General features: G+C 39.8%; 1 protein-coding gene across 1 annotated transcript in view; it reads right to left on the bottom strand.

Moving 5' to 3' along the window:
* The window catches only part of LOC119723310 (leucine-rich repeat-containing protein 9-like), a 165845-nt gene extending 150918 nt beyond the window's left edge, over positions 1-14927 (bottom strand). The window contains exons 1-5 of the mRNA XM_038193864.1: positions 13335-14927; positions 12552-12748; positions 12292-12423; positions 11076-11255; positions 7045-7168 (exon numbers count right to left, since the gene is read on the bottom strand). Coding sequence (XP_038049792.1) covers positions 7045-7168; positions 11076-11255; positions 12292-12423; positions 12552-12748; positions 13335-13544 — 843 coding nt within the window. The 5' untranslated portion in view covers positions 13545-14927. The remainder of the gene's footprint in view (positions 1-7044; positions 7169-11075; positions 11256-12291; positions 12424-12551; positions 12749-13334) is intronic.
* Positions 14928-20737: the final 5810 nt, after the last annotated feature.

Here is a 20737-nt window from a genome sequence, read left to right as displayed (position 1 = left end):
GTCCGAGTTCGCTTATTGCCTCGAAGCTTTAAAATGTTTTAGACCTACCCTTAAATCAACAATTAAAGTAAAAACTAACATAAAAACTGCCATGGTTGATTTTTCAGGAATTTTCAAATGAAAAAGGGTCTTTTTATTATAACTTCCAGTCTGATGACGTCATTCGCCTAAAACTTCGCACACGTCTTAAGTGGGTCAAGGTCATCATATAAACCAATATTTAAGCGATTCCGACAAACTTCGCCACAGACATCTATTCAAAATACATTTTTGCTAATTTTCAACCTGTCGCTAGAGGGCGCTCAAAGATTGCATGACGTCATTGGTAGATGATTTGAAGAATACTTTTAGCCAAAAGACTAACACTGTTAAAAGCAAGTTCATATCTATTACCATTTTTAAATAATAAGCCACTTCCGGTTTTAGCCTTTTTCGACCGGAAGCAAGGGTCACGTGATTTCACGCACACTGAATGAAATGAAGACCTCAACCTACTCTACCACTTGCCGGTAACAGAATGCTGCTGACGCGTACGGTTGATTTCTTATGCATTTTTAAATATTAAAAGTGTCACAATTTAGTTGCCTATAAATACACAACGGATGATGTCATCATGACGTCATCATTACACAATGTTGTTTGAATTAGGGTCTTTGCTTGGACAAATATTGGTGCAAATGAATTACTGGCAAAGAGTCAAAAATGCCCTTTGAAAATCGACAATTGTTTTTTTATTTCTGTGTACAAAGTCTATGGGAAAAATTAAATATTCAAAATTCTATAATAAATTAGTCGATGACATCACGATGATGTCAATGTTCGGCACACAACTTCAGATGCTGGTCTAAGTGTGTGCCGAGTATAAAGGCAATTGGATTGATTTTATTGCCCAAAGTGCCGGGGACAAAAAAACGTGTACAAATGCAATGGGCAAATGACTGAAAAATAAAAATAAAAACTAGACTTATGTTTGTGGACAAACACAGGGCTGTTTCGGTATTTTTTTGTGACATGTGACATGTAAAGTTTGAAGTACAAGTTCCATCCAGGAAGGATGTGTAGTTCTGTTGAAAATAACTGGTGGCATATAATATGTGATTACATTCCCATAGGGCTTTGAATTATGACGTCACATGTGACGTAATGATCTCATGATGACGTCACATATTTTTGTTCGTAAATAACAACTTAGCCATAGCATACATCGTTGAAAGCAAGTTCACATCTTTCACCAATTTTAAATTACAAGGCACTTCCGGTTTCAACCGGAAGGAAGGGTCTCGTGATTTTGCACATAATATATAAAAATTAAGACCCTGGATTATTCTATCCATTCCTGCAAACGTCAAGTTCAGGCCTCTCACGGTTGAATTTATATTGATTTTCAAAGATCTATTAATCTTTAACGTGACCTCACGTGACCCATGATGATGTAATCGTAACGTCACTTCAATTTTTATCTATAACTCATCCCGGTCTAGATACATACCAACTTTCAACCCAATCGGACCTGTAGTTCAGGAGATATAGGCCTTCAAAATATGTTTATTTTATATGACGTCATATGCCATGTGATGACGTCATCATGACGTCAAGTTAAATTTCATCTATAAGACATCCTGGTCTAGGTACATACCAAAGATCTTATAGCGCCGAAGGCGCAAGATGAGGAACTCCATAGAAATTGCGAAATCGTCATGGACGCCATTCCAGTAAGCAAACCATTGTGAAAACCATTGTTTGCACAATGGTTTGCTTCGAGTAAGCAAACCATTGTGCAAACAATGGCTTGCACAATGGTTTGCTTGCTCGAATGGCGCCCATGGCGATTTAGCAATTTCTATGGAGTTCCCCATCTTGCGACTTCGGCGCTATAAGATCTTTGGTACATACCAACTTTCAACCCAGTCGGACCTGTAGTTCTGGAGATATAGCCCAATCTGTCAGATCTAGCCGAATTCTGCTAGAAAATGGTCACAACAGAAAAATCGCATATAATGTGACGTCACGTGACTCATGATGAAGTCACGATGATGTCAATGTTCGGGGCACATCTTCAGATGCTGGTCTAAGTGTGTGCTGAGTATAAAGGCAATCGGATTGATTTTAGTGCCCAAAGTGCCGGTGACAAAAATACATGTACAAATGCTATGGGCTTGGGCTGAAAAAGAAAAAAAAAAGGAAACTAGAGCTGTATGTCTGTGTGGCGGAAAAACGGGACCTGTCTCTATTCGTCTCAGAAACAGTCCACGATAGCGCTGCCACCAGGCGGAAAATTTTTAGGCCCTAAACCTCCGGAGTTCCGCCTCACCGGTTTAGTACTTCTTGATCTAAGACTAGGGTTCGCCGTCAAAATATATGACCAAGGTGAAAAGATAATAAGCAGGACAAGGTCTTATTTTCCTAAGGACGGACTAAAAGAAAGTACTCTCTTCAGGCAATCATTAAATAGCACAACTCGAAGAACAGTAATTTAATTCAACTTCAACAACAAATCTACAATATCAAGGATGAGCTGAATATACTTATTTATACTATAAGGAATAGCACTCTCTCTCTCCACTAGTCAACAATGTTATATTAAAATGGCTGAGTGCATTCAATAAAATATAGTACACTCTGTACTGGGGGGAATAATAGTTGACTCAAATTATTCCAGTAAACAGTGCTGAACTTAAAGGGCTAGGCAACCTCAATACCTACAAATAATATCACTAGTTAAAAATAAGTACCACTAGGCAATTCCGTCTGCCAGTGGAAATATGTATCACTAGGCAACTCCGTCTGCCAGTAGAAAATAAATAACTAGGCAACTCCGTCTGCCAGTAGAAAAATAAGTAACTAGGCAACTCCGTCTGCCAATAGAATATAAGTATCACTAGGCAATTACGTCTGCCAGTAGATAATAAATATAACTAAACCTCCATCCAAGCCCTCTGACAGGTCAGCCAGTAGTTTCTTGAATATGTCAACAGCGCTGGAAATAATTCAAAGACTGCAATTATCTATCTTGCTCCTCCACTCCACTCCAATTATTAATAACTTACGAACTGTCCCAGCTCCTCAGCTCCTCCTTGGCTCCTCAAGCTCCTCCTCAGTTTCTCAAGCTCCTCCTCAATTTCCCAAGCTCCTCCTCAGTTTCGCACTTCTCCTTAGCTCCTCCTTGGCTTCTCCTCCGTTTTCAGACTCCACCCTATAAACTTCTCAATACTATCACACTTCCCTAGGCTCCTCCTCAGCTCCTCCTCAGCGATCAGCAGTACAAGACTCAACCCACAAGCAAAACTAACCAACCAACCCCAAATCAACCAAAATCTGTCCTTTTTATACCATTGAACTGCGCGCCATACGCGCGGCGCTCCATACGCGCGGCGCTCCATACGCGTAGTAAATAAGCCACGCCCATAAGTTGGAAACTGGCAAAAATTACCATGCACAACAAAGTTTTCACTCACCTGAGAAATCCATAATTTATGCTGCAAATTCATCAATCAAAATATACAATAATCTCCCCTTTCTACATTTTAAGTTAAACCTAAGACTTGGATCGGAAATGACTGAAGTACATCAAGAAAACCCAAGAATAAAGTTATTACCGAACGTAAACAAACCTAGTCCCATTCAGTAAAATACAGTGACCTCGTCTCATAAATATTCATGAATGTCTTAGCAGACGAAAAGTACAAGAAATTCTGTAAATAATTCCTTATTCATAAATAATCTTCCAAAAACATACTTAGAGGACTGAACTAGATAAAAGTTATATAAAGGCAACTTTCTAGTGTGTTATTCCTAAGTTTTAAAGACTAAATTAAGAAATAATCGTTTAAAACTACAGGCCAATCCGAAACAGTTTTAGAGGTCTAGAAGGCGGCCATCTTGAATTTAAGCAAACCCTATTTTTAGCGTACAAACACATGTGCGCTGCAGTAATGCATGGGAACAGCTGACATCGTGGTAAAATAGCGATAAATTATGCCTCTTAAAACAATCATAACTTGGAGGAAACCTATTCTACATCTGTACATGGATGGAAGTTAATTTAGGGACATAAGGTGAGTCTAAAGAAAATGACTGGGGGCATTTTCGTCACATCTGTTTGCAAACAGAACTCAGGGATTTTTCGCATTTTACAAATATTTGTTTCGTTTGTCCTTTTGCAGTCACTTTTCAGAGTGCTTTATGCAGTTAAAGGTTGTTCAAAACGCTTAGAATAATTCCTAAAGTATAATTTTATCAAATGATGTCACTTGCCCTGCAATGACGTCATCCTTAAGACCCTTCTCAATGCACATTTTGTCATTGTGATTTTGGTTTGAACCAAGTTTAATGTCAATCCGATGAAAGAAAGTGTGCAATTTGTGGAAGCACAATAAAATTTAAATATCTAAAAATTATAAAAACCAAACGATGACGTCATCTTGACGTCACTTTAAACTTTGTATACTAGTACCATTATTTACCTACCCATTAAGTTTTATGACAGTCGGACCTTTCCTTATATGTGTTTTGAAAAATCACATTTTTATGACGTCATAATGATGTCAGATATTTTGTTCAAAATGTTGTGCAAATACCTTTTACCTAACAGACCAAATACACAAAGAATTTTGAATTTTGCATGTTACGTTCATGAGATATGGCTAAAAGGTCAAAAATTTCAAATATTCATATAAAATCTCCGGATGACGTCATCATGGCGTCACCTAATTTTTTTTTTTACCTATAACACATCCCGGTCTAACCACATACCAAGTTTCAACCCAGTCAGACTTACAGTTCTGTAGATATAGGACAACATAACATGCACGTACATTTTCAAAAATCAATGAAAAAAAAATTGGGTGATGACGTCATCATGACGTCATAGTCTTGGCATAATTTTTGTATGAGGGTCTTCCTTGGCTGTAACATTGATGACGATTCCAGATCGCCAAGTTATAGAAATGGTGGCTTGAAAACGTGTACAAAGTCAAGGGGCTAACACGTGTACAAAGTTAACGGGCTAAACAAAATCCCACTGCAGAACAATTGGACCTTTAAATTTGTAATTTGCCTTTGAACTGAAACATTTTTATGAAATATTACTTGATATTCTGACCCTTAGAAATATGTTCAATCGAATGACAGCGCGAAAAAAAATACGATTTATCTTTCCTTCTAACAGACAGCGCGAAAAAATACGATTTCTCTTTCTTTCTCATAGTAATTCTCGGCTGAAGTTCAGAACTACTCAGTAAGATATCAGTGTTGTATAGAAAAAGATGTGTGGAAAATCCCACTGCAGAAAAACTGCACCTTTAAATACGTAACATAGGGCTTTTCGGCATAATGATTTTTTATTATACGCCCCTGACTACACGCATGCATGAACATAAAATCTGTCAAGGTTAGCCGAAAATCGGCTAAAACGGTCACTGTGATGTGGACAGGATTTGACCTCGGCAACACGTGCTCTGCAGGCTGACTGACATACGATGTATGTGCGTAACGTACGTGTATGTACATGTACATATAGACGTTCTGTGCATGTTTTAGAGCAGAGGTATTGTCAACCTGAAGTTTTAAGCGTGCGTAGGGCATGTCCGAGTTCGCTTATTGCCTCGAAGCTTTGATATGTTTTAGACCTACCCTTAAATCGACAATTAAAGTAAAAACTAACATAAAAACTGCCATGGTTGATTTTTCAGGAATTTTCAAAAGAAAAACGGTCTTTTCATTATAACTTCCGGTCTGATGACGTCATTTGCCTAAAACTTCGCACACGTCTTAAGTGGGTCAAGGTCATCATATACACCAATATTTAGGCGTTTCCGACAAACTTCGCCACAGACATCTATTCAAAATACATTTTTGCAAATTTTCAACCTGTCGCTAGAGGGCGCTCGAAGATTGCATGACGTCATTGGTAGATGATTTGAAGAATACTTTTAGCCAACAGACTAACACCGTTAAAAGCAAGTTCATATCTATTATCACTTTCAAATAATAAGCCACTTCCGGTTTTAGCCTTTTTCGACCGGAAGCAAGGGTCACGTGATTTCACGCACACTGAAAGAAATAAAGACCTCAACCTACTCTACCACTTGCCGGTAACAGAATGCTGCGGACGCGTACGGTTCATTTCTTATGCATTTTTAAATATTAAAAGTGTCACAATTTAATTGCCTATCAATACACACCGGATGACGTCATCATGACGTCATCATTACACAATGTTGTTTGAATTAGGGTCTTTGCTCGGACAAATATTGGTGCAAATGAATTATTGGCAAAAAGTCAAAAATGCCCTTTGAAAATCGACAATTTTTTCTTAATATCTGTGTACAAAGTCTACGGGAAAAATTAAATATTAAAAAATCTATAATAAATTAGTCGATGACGTCACCATGACGTCAATCTTCGGGACACATCTTTGCTATAGGGACTATGCTTATGCAAACTTAGAATGATGTATGACAAAGATTAATGCCAAAAGTGGAGGCCAGAAAAAAACGTGCACAAAGTCTATGGGGTTTAGGCGACAAAAAGAAGAAAGAAGATGAAAAAAAAAAAAATGAGAACAGAAAGAAAGGCTTTTTCGCAAAATTGCGAAAAAGCCAAAAAATTAAATTCTTAACGAAAACAAAGGCTGTTTCGGCTGGTTGCAGAAACAGCCAAAAATAAAAATCTTAACGAAAACAAAGGCTGTTTCGGCTGGTTGCAGAAACAGCCAAAAAAAAAAAAAAAAAAATCTTAACAAAAACAAAGGCTGTTTCGGCAAAAGTGCCGAAACACTTTTACTTTCAGGACAGAAGGGGGTACTAGAATTTCAGCAGCTGACTCTACAATATTACTTACAATGGGGCCACTATAGTAAAAAGAAAGCTAAGGTTCATACATTTTATTTATAGTTAGCATAAAATGAGAACTTTCCAGTGAAATACTGATCATTTAAAAACTTTTGTTTCCAATTTTGTCCTAATACAAAATGTGGTTGTCATTACACTCTCCCTGTGTCTATTGAGCTGCAATAAAATTGATTAATAACACTTAAAGACTTACACTGTATGTATCACAATCCATAGGCCCTTCTTCAAGAATCTTAACTGGTTCATTTTCACCACCTGGTAAATCAGGATCCCAAACGAAGAACAAGTACTCCTGGAGCCTCTTGAGAGTAGGTGTTCTATGTACAAGAAAAAAAGAGAGACAAAATATTAATAACACATTAGAACAGTAACACAAAGGGACCTGGACAAATGGCCGTAAAGGACTGCACATAGCATTACATTTCTAGTTTGCACTAACAAGACAGTTGCGATAACCTTACCTGTTTTTTACACACCAGAACAGCTTTGGTAGAAATTTGCTACAATGTTTTTTGGGGGAAGATCACAAATCATTTAAAAGGAAAGGATGTGCGTTTCAAAAGAAACTTGGGTAACTGTGTCAAAATATTGATTGATTTAATTTTAAATCATTATTTTTTAACCTAAAAGCCATCATTCTTATAATAATAAGAAGATAATAAGGAGCCGGATGGGAATTTCCCCGTGTTTTCTCCCAAAAGGGTTTTCGCGGGGTTCGCCCCTCCCGTAATCAGCGAATATAGTTACAGCAATATGTTTTTTTCTTTCTTTTCTTGATGTTACAAGATAGATCCAAATTTTTCATGTTCACTGAATCAACTTTATAGTAAAGCATTCATACTGTACATGTAGTTATAATTATTTTAAAATATATTGTATTTATAACATTTGCTTAACACCTATGCATTATTCAAATAATGTTTTATCTCACTGTAATGCATTTTATTGTATTTGTAATGTATTGTATAATTATACATGTTTGTAGTCATTATTTATTGTATGCAGGGCCCCAATGGAAACCAGTTTTAAACTGTTTGGGCATACCCTGGGTAAAAAAAAATGGAATAAATAAATAAATCACAGCACCTTGAACTTGCATGTACATTGTGTGCGCTTAAGTTCAGTGACAGTGGGCTGAAGCTGCTGCCCTCTTGCATTTGCATATTTCATCAGTTGATGTTGGAAATGACTGGTTGCAGTCTTCAAAGACAGAAATAACCATGATTCTGTTGATTTTGTGATGAGGTGGTCTTAGGCAGATTAGGCAGTGCCTATCATCCTCATGGGGAAAAAAGGTCAGGTTTCCGCACAAATCACAATGGAGATATTCAGTGAAAGAAAGAGATGGGAAATGTTTGGCATTATATAACTCACATACAGATCCTTGTCATTTGATGGGTGGAACTCACATCATGTGGCATTCATTATTGCTCCCATGCACACTGGGGCTCAAAAAGTCCCATTTCCCCAATGGGGAATGGAAAATACCATTCAACAGTTAGGATCATTCTTGTTCCATGATGCGGTATTTATGTGCAAATGCATGCTGGTGTCCACGTTGCACGTATTGTTCCAAAGAGCCAGTGCTACAGAGTTGGGTTCAAACTTTTGCGAAGGGATGGTTTGGAAGAGAGAAGTACATTTTCCACCAAGTTTGTATTGAAATAAAAGTTCAAATATGTCAAATGACAAGGATCTATATGTCAGTTATATGAGGTCCAGATTTTACCTTGCGATAATATTCCTCCCATTTCACTCTGAGCCACTCAATATTGGTATACTATCAGTGGAACTGGTAGATCGGTGTTGAGGTTTCAAAGTTAGTGTTGTTATTTTATGGAATCAGGTCACCCAGAGTTTAAGTCGGCACACTCCCACTTTACTGGTAATCGGCAAGCACAACGAGTAAGTTGTGTGAACCTGGGTACCCCTCTTCTTTCCGCTAAGCTCACCCCTTCACATGCCTAGCTTGTAAACACCAGCAATCGCAGACCCGATATTGTCCCTAATCCGCATTCCTTTGTTGGTACTCTTTTTACAACAACTCTCTTTTTTTTGCAACAGCTCTCATTGGTTTTGCCCTCGAATTTCAATCGTGGACATGTGGTCAATCGTGGACCCTTTATTAATGACCTGACCCTTTTGTCTCTTGTCCAGGATTGCCAGTATTTACGCACAACCTTTCTCACTCAAGTTACCATCCCGAAACTAAGCTGCCCGGATGGACGGACGCCTGACTAGACGGCCGGAACGACGAGCGGACGAACAGATGCCATAGAAGGTGCACCGAATGAAAGTTCAGGAGTCATTTTCCGGTGAGCACTGTTATAATTTGTATTTCTTGTCACATATGCTCCACAGTGCTACGCAGCATTTCCACTTTTGTGTTAAATATATAAGAGGAAGACGAGGCCGACTACTATAAAATCCCATGATTGGACAAGATCTTTGGTTTTGAATTTTTTGAAGAAAGTTACGATCGAAACTTGGACTTTCAACGTAACTACTCGCTAGTAATCACACACATTTGATAAGTTTTGAGGTAAAACGGGACCAGTTTAGTCTTAGGGCAAAACAAATCAGCAACTGTTTCCACCAAAGCAAGATTTGTAACGCTCCAGTCAGACATGGAGGAAGGAACACAGACAACACACGGTGGGTTGCATACTCTCTCACGTGCTGCAGGAAAATGTTGTCATTCACCGGCACAGGCTGCCGGGCCATGCATTAACTTTTAAGGCCGGGGTCCGGACGGGGCAGCCAGCAGTAATTCCCGTAGTTTATTTCTCATCATCAATTTCCATATTTGTTTGTAAGAGTATCGATTGTAAATGATTTGATATAACTTTTGTGGCCCTTTTTATAGCTCTGTAGTGTAAATGGAACTGGGTCAGAGCATTTTGACAAGAATTTGGAGGCCTTACAAAATTGAAACCGCCGCGTTCGTGCGGCTTATACGCCGCGCGGCTTATATTCCGAAAATTACGGTAGTACCTTATTACTGTATTTGTGTATTATCAGAAACGAGTAAAGACAGATTAAAGAGGACTTAGACCCTGATTAAGTTCATCTGTTATGATTTTATTAATTTGTTTATACCAAGATATATCGCGATATATATCGTATCGTTTGATATGTATCGTGATACGTATCGTATTGTGACACAGGCGTATCGTTTCAGCCTTACCGAAAACAAGCTGCAAAGTGCACTGAGCAAAGTGCCAGAACCTGGAGATGAACCCACCCCAAACACTTAGATAATCTGAAAAAAAGCCATCAAAACTTCCATAACCGACGAAATAAAGCAAGAATGGGTAACCAAAATCCAATCCCTAGCAAAGCAAGGAAGCCATTTGGGACTTATGAATCTTGAATGTACTAACATCACCTGGAAATCCATAATGTACAATCTCCCCAGGAAAGTACTCCACTTTGGCTTGAATTCTATCATTGACACCATACCAGTTAACTCTAATCTCTGTCTGTGAGGAAAGGCAATCAACGACAAATGTTCTCTCTGCTCATCAAAAGAAACCCTCCTTCACGTACTTAACTTCTGTCCAGTAATGTTACAACATGGTCGCTATACTTACCGCAACAATAATGTCCTTAGAGAGATCTGCACATTGTTTGATGATACAGCTAGTAAACCCGACAACTCATTATACTGTGATGATTTAGAAAGCAGACACGCAATTGATGGCAACACAATCCCTCCATCGATCCTTCCAACAACCCTAAAACCGGACCTGGTCATTACTAATGTGGGAGTCCCGATATGATAGGACACCGCCGTTGTGTATGGTGTGTTTGTCGTGAGAACTTTTTCTCTATGACACCGCTATTGCATGTGGAGGAACTTTCCCTCGATGAGAAATAATTTTGCGTAGAGTGGACGATGAGAAATTCGGACACATTTAGGTAGGCCGTATTGGGAAACATATCCACTACTGTTTGGAACTATAAATTTGTTTCTATAAATATATACGTATTTTTTTCAGAAATGTTGAATAAAAATATGTTGGCAATTTTAATGGTTTTAAGTGGCATACTCGTGCAAATTATGTAATAATGGAATGCTTGTTTCGGGGACAGTTGGCTGCCCGTACATCTTGAAGGTCAGTCTAAGAAGTACACGTCCTATAAAAAAAAAGAGGATGAATGGATTTGCCGGCCTCATATAAATCTGATTTGGTATGATCAATTTCTTCCCAATTGTCTTACCTGGTGACAGCAAGTGGTTCATCTTCCTCAATAATAGCACATAGCTTGTTGTCAAAGCGGTATCGTAGCATTCTGTTATGAACTCTTGTGATGCCATGAATCTGGATGCCAAGTATGTTGTAAGCTTTGTAATCAGCAGCACAGAATCGTGACAGAATGAGATCATGGCAAGATGCAAACCTGCAGAATTTTCAAATAAACATAACATGTATAAGACATAAATGTGAACAAAATGGATTTTCAACTAGAGGTAGGGATTGTAACTTAACTACCACAGAGCTGTTCTCATCATGTATTTGATTATCTATAATTGACAGTACAAAATGGTTTGATGAATTATCCAAAAACTGATGCTTTATGCATTCTTAAATGAAAATTATAATCACTCATAATTTAACTTCCAGTACCACCATAGTAGGGGATTGCTGGGTATGAAAGATGTATGACGTACTGAGTCTCTGTGCAGAGCTCGACCTGTTCATCATGAACACCTTTTTTCAACAGCGACCTAAAAAAATCTACAACTGGTACAAATCATATGAACATAGCACATCATCTCAGGCAGACTTCGTCCTGACCAGAAAATCTAAGAGAAACACAATTAACGATGCCAGAAAGATACCAAATGCAGGACTCGACACTGGCAATCGGCCAGTTATGATGTGACAGAAGGAGAAAACATCACAAATCTTCAATGGCAAAAGGGGCAAGGGGAAAGTGCCATGGAATCCACCCTTAGGCCTCTATACAGCGACACCCTCTGTGTTACTATAACAGACAACACATACTGAGTCTCTGTGCAGAGCTCGACCTGTTCATCATGAACACCTTTTTTCAACAGCGACCTAGAAAAATCTACAACTGGTACAAAACATATGAACATAGCACATCATCTCAGGCAGACTTCGTCCCGACCAGAATATCTAAGAGAAACACAATTAATGATGCCAGAAAGATACCAAATGCAGGACTCGATACTGGCAATCAGCCAGTTATGATGTGGTGGCGAAGGAAAAATGCAACACCTGTTTGATTGAACAATAATTGTGTTTTTTCTATTTTTTGAGCAACTGGTACTCATCAGGATACAACCAGTCACCAATGCTTTTGAATTTTTGAAAGCAATAACTTTGATTTTATACAGAAATTGAAATAACAAATCTGAGGGACAAATAAAAAAATGTTATGGCTAAAAGACTGAATGCAAGAACTGTACCATGCACTCGAAGAATGGCCTTCTTCAAATCTGACATTCCCTCCACTCTCAAGCTCAGCAAGCGACCTTTTAATAGAGATCCTTGTGGACTGCTTCACACGTGAAAATGCTTCATCATAATATGTATCCATCCTGCATGTTTGGCAAAGCACAGAGAGGAACGTTTATTCATTATTATTCTCCTATTTAACAAAAGCATTTTTAATAAATTAAATGGCATCTAAACTAAACGATTTGGGGGTTTAAAAAAATGTACTCACTCTTGCAGTATTTTTGTGCAAGTTATTTTGCGATCCTCCAAAGCTTGTAACTTGCTCTGCATCTTGCTGAAAGTAGATCCTGTGGTTTGCATCATATCTTGTGCGTCACTTTCTGTACCACTTCCAAGTTGTTCCTCCTCTTCAAATTCTCTCGTATTCAGTTTGGAACTTTCAAGCTCTCCTATGTACTTTTCAATCTAATGAAAGACAGAAATGGAAAACCATGCATCATAATCTTTCCAAAAGGCATATCTACAATTTTCATTCAACAAATTGGGATGGCTTTGGAAAAAATACCAATGAAACAAATCCAAAAACCATGCATTGAGATGAGGGTTCCCTAAAATACTAAAACTGGAATCCCCCCTCCTATGTGGGACAAGTCTGTGAGAGAATACTTACCCAAATAGCAACTACATTTGCATATTTCCCTTTGCTGGCAAGCCAATTCGCTAAGCATTTAATTGCACAATAATGCGCCTCTTGGCACCCACCCATGATGCCATGCGGCGTCGCCGCCATATTGAATCTGTCTCTTTTCTCGTGCCAGTCAAGAAGGTAACTAGCCGAGCTTAGAGTGTGGGAAGTGGGCGGGATGCTATTTGGGTAAGTATTCTCTAGTAGACTCATCCCACATGACTTGGGGGGGGGGGTGTCTACTTCGTTCATCTTACCCAAATAGCAACTACATTTGCATAGAATTGCAGGGTGACAGGCGCAAATGGGTGAATTGTGTTCTCTTGTAGACTCGTGAACTTTCTTTCTAAGAGAATACAAACTCACCACAAGGGAGGTGCTCCTGTTATGTCTTAGGAGGTTTCCTCTCTTGTCGTGCTCCTTTTTGATGAGGACATACCCGCTGACAGGACTGTCTGTCCTGGTGCGCCCTCGGTTTGGAGCACATCTTTGAGGTACCAAGATGTGAACGTGGAGGATTTCCAACATGCTGCCTTCGTAATGTCTTCGAGGGGAACTCCCCTGAAGAAAGCCCATGATGTTGACAGTGCTCGCACTGTATGAGTATGAGGCTTCTGTTTAGATGAACCCTTGTCCGTTGAAGGCCAATGCGGGTTTGCTGATTTAATCACCGACACTATCCATCGAGCAACGGTGTCACGTGAAGCAGCACAGTGTGAATGTCTTGTTGTTATGAACAGTTGTGAGGTCCTCTCACGTAGTGCCTTGGTCTGGCTGATGTACCATTTAAGAGCCTGCACCGGGCACCAGACTTTGTCGGTAGGGATAGCCGATATTGTACATATTTCTGGTACGAAAATATCCAGAGGTGTAAAACGGATGGATTGGTTTTTAGTCAGGAAGGCCGTTGAGGGAATGAGTCGGATGCCTCCTGGTTCCCAAGGAATGTGTCCTGGTTCAACCGAAAGGGAGTGGAGTTCACTCCTTTTGCGAGAGGTGGCTACAGCCAGGAGAAACACTAGTTTAAGAGTCATGTGGTACAATGAAGCCTGGCCCAGGGGCTCCAAAGGGGGCTTCATTAATGACTGTAGGACTTGGTTGAAGTCCCAAGAAGGTATAAGATTTCTTATTGGGGGATGCTCAAAAAACATTCCTTTTTGTTGTTTGAGATCACTGAACCATCTTCAAATCCGTTGTGGAGAGCGGAAAGGGCCGACCAGTAGTTCTTGACTGTTGCTACGGTCAGACTGTGATTGTAAAGGTACAGCAAAAAATCACCGACCAATGTCAGAGAAGCTGAGGTTTGATCACTAGACTTTGTTAGTAGGGATATTGATGGCTGTTGCATTGTAATAGTAGGGCATTGATGGCTGTTGCATTGTAATAATGCCGAAGTCTTGAGTCGTAAAGTAGAGGCTTGGCGGCAGTGTGCTACGAGAGCTGCAGCGTCTTGAGAAAGGCCTGCTGCTCTGAACAATTCTTGCGCAGAGGCCAGCAAGTTAAATGAAGGTCCCATGGGGCTGGATGAAGATTAAGGGACTGCAGTTTGAATATGAAGTCCACTCTCTGAGGTAGTATCCACGGAGTGCAAACTGCCAGCCTGATCAGCCTCGGAAACCAGGGTTGGTGTGGCCAGAATGGGGCTACTAACAACATTCAGCATGTCTCCTGTTCTAAATTGTTTAGGACCTTTGGAAGCAAGGATATTGGTGGGAAAGCATATGCGAACATCCCGATCCATTTTATTGCTAGTGCGTCCACTGCCCATGCTTTGGGGTCTGGGCGCCGTGAGCAAAATACTGGGAGCTGAGCACTGATGGCTGTTGCGAGGTTGGTGTGGGGTCTGTCGATATTGGTGAAGAGCAGACGGACAATCTCTCTGTTGAGTGTCCATTCTGTTAGAATTATCAAACCCCTAGACAGGGTATCCGGGATCTTGTTCTGATCTCCTGGAATGTGGAAGCATATAGTTGTATTTCTTCCTGGATGCACCAATGGAAGATGTCCCAAGTCAGTTAACACAGTTGGGGCGATCGGATGCCACCATGACGATTGATATACGGTTGTGTTGTCTGTGTGGATAGTATAGTCGTGTTCCCTAACGTGGCGCACTTCGAAGCTTACCCAACTTTCCTCGTTTAGTGTTGCCAAACCTCTTTGTTGACAAACCTCAAATTCATGTACTAAAATAATAGTTCTTTTACCTTATTAATGCTTGCTATTTAACCTCTGTGAAAAATTTTGGACCATGCTTGCCATCAGTCCAAACAGCACGAGCCATGCTCTTGCTGGGGCCACATTCTTTGAGAGAAACATGAGAACACAACATCGAAGATTTATGATACAATCTTTGGTTGGAGTCTATGTCTGCACCCAAAAAGACTGGATACTGTGTTGGGGTTGGGTGTGAATTTGTTTCATTGATAATAAAGCCGAGTTATGATGTCAGAGCCCATGTTGACTGGATCACATGTACGCCCTATGACTATCCAGTCGTCCAGATACATTAGGATTAGGATGTTTCGTTTTCGTAAGCTTGCTGCTACTACTAGTGATATCCTTGTAAATACTCGAGGGGCTTTGGATAGACTGAATGTTAGTGTGATATTTATGATGGGGTGCCACTTGCCAGTCCCTTTCTTTGGAGTCAGGAAAAATGTTGACAAGAAACCGGTCTCCTGATACAACTTGATACAACATGCCTTAAATTTGTTTCTGATAATTTGTGACACAATACAGTTTGGCAACTTTGTTTTATCTGCATGAAAACAGTGTGTGAGAACGTCAAATATTTTATTCCCAAATGGACAGAAAAACATTACTCCATTCAATTCTACAGTCTTATGTAAATTGCCTGTTGAAAAAAATGACAACATGTTAAAACATGTCAGATTTTAACATCGTCATTAAGCAAGTTTTTGTTTAAATTAATTTCACTTGTTTGGCCTCTTGGAACTTGCCACTAACGACATCTCCCAAAATGGGATGAGACTAAAACCATGCCCTGCCCCCTCCCTTGACGTCACATGACCCATGATGATGTAATCATGATGTCTCTTCGGGACACAAACTCACTATGGGGTCTTTACATAGGTTAGGTTTCATTAGAATACAAGTCTGTTTAAGGTCCAAAATGGCCCTGTTAAAAAAACATGTACAAAGTCTATGGGATTTGCGGTTGTACTAAAAAATGAAAAGAAAAACCAAATCAGAACAAAAACAATGCTTTTCCATTTTTAAGCAGAAAAACAAAACAAAAAATCTTAACAAAAACAAAGGCTGTTTCGGCATATGTGCTGACACAGCCAATGTTATAAAATTTCTCCCTGGAATCTATTTTAAAATTTGTTGGGAGTCATGTAAACTTAATAAGATGATTTTAAAATCGACCAGACACGGTTCATATATAATTAAACTTTGGAAATTACTCAGATTATTATAAAATAAATGGGTTGATCATTACATTGATGTTAATTTTACCTATATCATTTATTATGAATTATTGGAGGGCTCCTTAAGTTTATTGGCAGTGGGTTATTTATTTCTGTACTCAGACAGAATGAAAAAAACATGGAATTGCCGATATCATATTTAAAATTCATTTCTAGCCAAAGTTTGACAACCGATTGAAAACATCTATACATTATATATATATATCCATGTTTAATGAGAAGCCACAGGTGCAGGTACTTCTGGAAAGTTTATTAATTAGGCTAATGGCCAATGTGAAATCTCTTTGGTGCACAAGGACACCAGTTATAAGCAACCAATGAAAAAAAGAGATTCTGTGCAAAAAACTACATTTTTGATCTCCCTTTTTTGTTAGTCATTCCACTGACATGTTGCTTAGCTGAAGATTTGCTATAGCATGCCACAGCACCCTCCAGAGTCAGCACCTAAAATAGTCAGAGCCGAAGGGTGCAACCCTGTATTAAAATTCCCATAGACACTAGTGCTAAATGCCCATACTTCCAAATTCTTTTAAAAATACTCAGAACTCTCACAGGTATTTAAGCTGTACAGAAGGATGATGATCAACATAGTATCTTTCATTTTCTTTTCATTTTTTGGTGGGTTGACCATTGACTTATTTGAGATATTCTCACCCAAAGAAGACAACCCCTTTTTTTCCCAAAGTGGAAAAGTAGCCATCTTGAAAAACGATGATGGCACATGGCAAAATAACACTGCTTTCGAGCCTAATTGCATCCAAAATTCTCAGAATTGAAAGCCTGAAGTCAAGGCCAGACTTTCATTGCCATATCTCTTCAATTCCCCAATTTTATGGCTCTCAGAACTCTCTACTATAGAATATTTTGAGGGTAAAACTTTTATTCATGACCTTGGTGGATAGATTTAGGCCTATTTACCGGTGTGCACCCTTAAGTGGCTGTCATCTTTGTTCTTAGAGTGAGTCAAACACCAAACGAGGAGCCCACTGTGGGGAAAGGTGGTTCAACAGATTTGGCTCCTTTTCCGGGTCCAGCCCCATTGCCTACATGAATGAAAGGAGAAAGAGACGGCGAAGAAGCCGGGGTTTGGAAAACTGCACCTTGTCTGCTTCCGGCACCAGGCCCACAGACATGGGCGACGCCAGGATTTTTTCTAGAGGGTGGCAAAACAATTTTTTTGCCAAAATATGCTTGTATTTCTCAACACATTCTCGATTTATCAGTTTTAGAGGGGGGGCAGGGACATTTTGCCCCCCCCCAACTCATTAAATTTACACCACTTTTGTCTTCGCGCCTCTTTTTCTTTTATTTTTTTTATTTTTTTTCTTCCTTTTTTGTTTTTTTGTTTTTGTTTTTGTTTGCTTTTCCAGGGGGGGCAAGTGCCCCCCCTGGCCCCTCCCCCTTGCGATGCCCATACCCACAGACTTTGTTTCGCTACGGTAGCAGAAATCCAAACCCTGGACGAAGCAATGAAGACGTTGTCCAGCGCAGCCTGGGCCCGGCTGTGGTGTATATAACAACGCTTATTGAAGAAACAGGGTACCACGCATAAGTTAAAATATGGCCCATGAACATGAACACAAAAAGTCTGGAAATATCGCCGAAAGAAAGTCACAAAATTGGAGCATTTTAACTGTTTATTTTGTTAAAAAGGTATTTATTAATGGGAATAACAGTGTGAGGATCCGGTCTTCACTGCGTGATAATGACCGGGTTTGGGGGTGACCGCTGTTAATGGACCGAGACGAAACAGCGGTCACCCCCAAACCCGGTCATTATCACGCAGTGAAGACCGGCTCCTTATACTGTTATTCCCTTAATAACTCACTTGGCAGCATACAACAATGCAATTATTTTTGAAAGTTTATAATGCAGTATATGCTTGAGCGGTTCCAATCTTTCTAGAGCCGGTTCTGGTTCCCCAAAAAGAGCCAGTTCTGAGTCGAAATGTAAAGAATAACTGTGTCACCTTGTGAAGCTGTGCCCTGTGGATTTCGACATGCAATGCATGTTATTCCACTACGCATGTTTTCAAAGTGTCTTTTTCCTGTGAAACTGCGAGCTTTATTACTTTATTCTCTGTTCCTTTTCCATTATTTTATTTACCGCGGCGACACCACCATGCCGCCGAGAACAAACGATTCACTGCACAGCACTAGTACACACACATGCTTTGCACGTACACACTGGTATCTTGCTTGCAATAAACACGTGGAACCGGTCGAGCGCTTGAACCGGCTCTGATGGACCTGTGTACAAATTTACCCGGCTTTGATTCGAACGAATCATGGGGGGGGGGGGAGGCTGGATTGACTGCTTTATTATCTAGCAGGCATGGCAGCCTATTTTTCACCATGTGTGCCGATCAGAAAGAAGTTTTACAAATGAAGCAAAGGAATAATTCATTTTCATGCAACGGTAGATTGGAGACTCGTATTGAGATGGGGATTTTTTTTACATGTACCTCGGCCCACGGCTCGCGAAATCCAAATCTCAAAACAGCGCTGTACCCAGTTCATGGTCTGTAGAGCCAATTCTTGCGGCATGCACTCATCAGAGCCAGGGCCATCAGAGCTGATTCCAGCACTCAGAGCCGGTGTGACAAAAAAATTGACTCATGTGAACAACGGACTCCTTTTTCGTGATCGTTCATTTTTCTAATTATATATGCAGGAGCATGCGCAATACCACCATGGGGTCCGTATTTTATAAACCTAAATTCATGCTACGCCGATTGTCCAAACAGACTAGTATTGGGTTCAATGCAATGCAATGCATGCATGCATGCATGTCTCGTGGCCTGACCGCAAACATCGAGACTGAAGTTTCGAGACTGAGACCGAGACCAGCCCCTTCAAGGCGGACCGAGACCGAGACTGAAATGGTCCGAGACCGAGACAGAGACCGCGTATAATAAATAACAATAATCTAAATAAAAACAAGACACTAATTACAGCTAAACAGTCTGTTCTCGAGATGATGATGTTGATGGGAATGTGAAGGAAGTGATTGAAAGCTAGGAATAACTTGTACCTGCTTGTGCCATGCGAGTGCTTTTCATGTTTGCTTCATACCTTAAATTACAACATGACAACAGAATTTGTTATTGTCACAATCAATCAAAAAGAATGAAAACAATCAATTTAAAGGAGGGCAAAACCTAATTTGATGAACTCCATATATCTTTGCCACTTTTTTTTAAATATTTTTTTAAAATTATTTTTTAACTACTATAAAGTTTAAATCTGATGAAGAAACTCTAACTTAGGAGTATGACAATTTTTACTAATGTTGTGCAATGTTGAAATTTGACAAAAGTAAAAAGTTAAAGGTGGATGTTGCATCTGTTAAAGGAACTCGGACCCTAAACTCCACAGTCACCCCTTGGCTTCAGCTATGACTACTAACGGATATTTAAAGTCAACTTTAAGTTTACATTGGGCCTCCTTGTAAACCCGATTTCAAAAAAATTGGAGCAAGAAAATATTGAATTTTTTTTTCTTAATTTCCTTCATGGAATATAGACTTGTACATGTAGACCCAAAAGTTGAGAGATGGTAGCCAGATATGGATTTTTATTTTTCTGACTCAGATTTCGCTTTTTGAGGAATAATGGGGTGCTTCAAATGAGCAGCCAGAAAATGGAGTCTTATCATGCACTCTCATGGCAACAGTGAGTGGTAACTGGTAAGTGTGTGAATTCATTGCTGGAAAATCAGGTAGAAAAATGTACTCTTTCTCCAAAATACTATCCCAAATTAAAGAGAAGATTGGGGTCGAAAACGTCACTAATTTGGAGCACCTCATTATTTAAAAAATGAAAAAATACTTAAGTTAACGCCCACAGGGGTGGGCTGATAAATAATACAATCCCCGAAAATGGTTGGCCCTTATTGCATAAAGTGGTACTGACTTTGTTTTATGTGCCCAACTCAAATGGCGACATTTTGGCTGGTCTCGACTCAAGACCAGCCAAAATATCGAGACCAAAGGGGACTGAGACCGAGACCACAGCTCCCGAGACCGAGACCAAGACCGGCAAAAAGTGGTCTCGAGACCGAGACCAGTCTCGAGACCTCCAACACTGTCTCCGATCTTCGCAATGTATTTGGTTTATCCTCGCCGTTGTTTGGACCAGCAAGATCAAATGATGTCCCGGTGGTGAATTCCTACACATGTAGCCAATTCTCGGCTCTGGGTTTTGTGCACAGAGAATGGGTAATTTAATCTGGAACCAATTGTTTTGGAGCTGGGACCGAGGATAGCGGGTACCCGGTTTCCAAAAAAAATTGGACTCGCGGTTCCAGTTCTCGTATT

Source organism: Patiria miniata, unplaced genomic scaffold (assembly GCF_015706575.1).
Source record: "Patiria miniata isolate m_02_andy unplaced genomic scaffold, ASM1570657v1 HiC_scaffold_17, whole genome shotgun sequence".
In the NCBI taxonomy this organism is placed as follows: domain Eukaryota; kingdom Metazoa; phylum Echinodermata; class Asteroidea; order Valvatida; family Asterinidae; genus Patiria; species Patiria miniata.
This window is presented reverse-complemented; position numbering and strand designations above follow the sequence as displayed.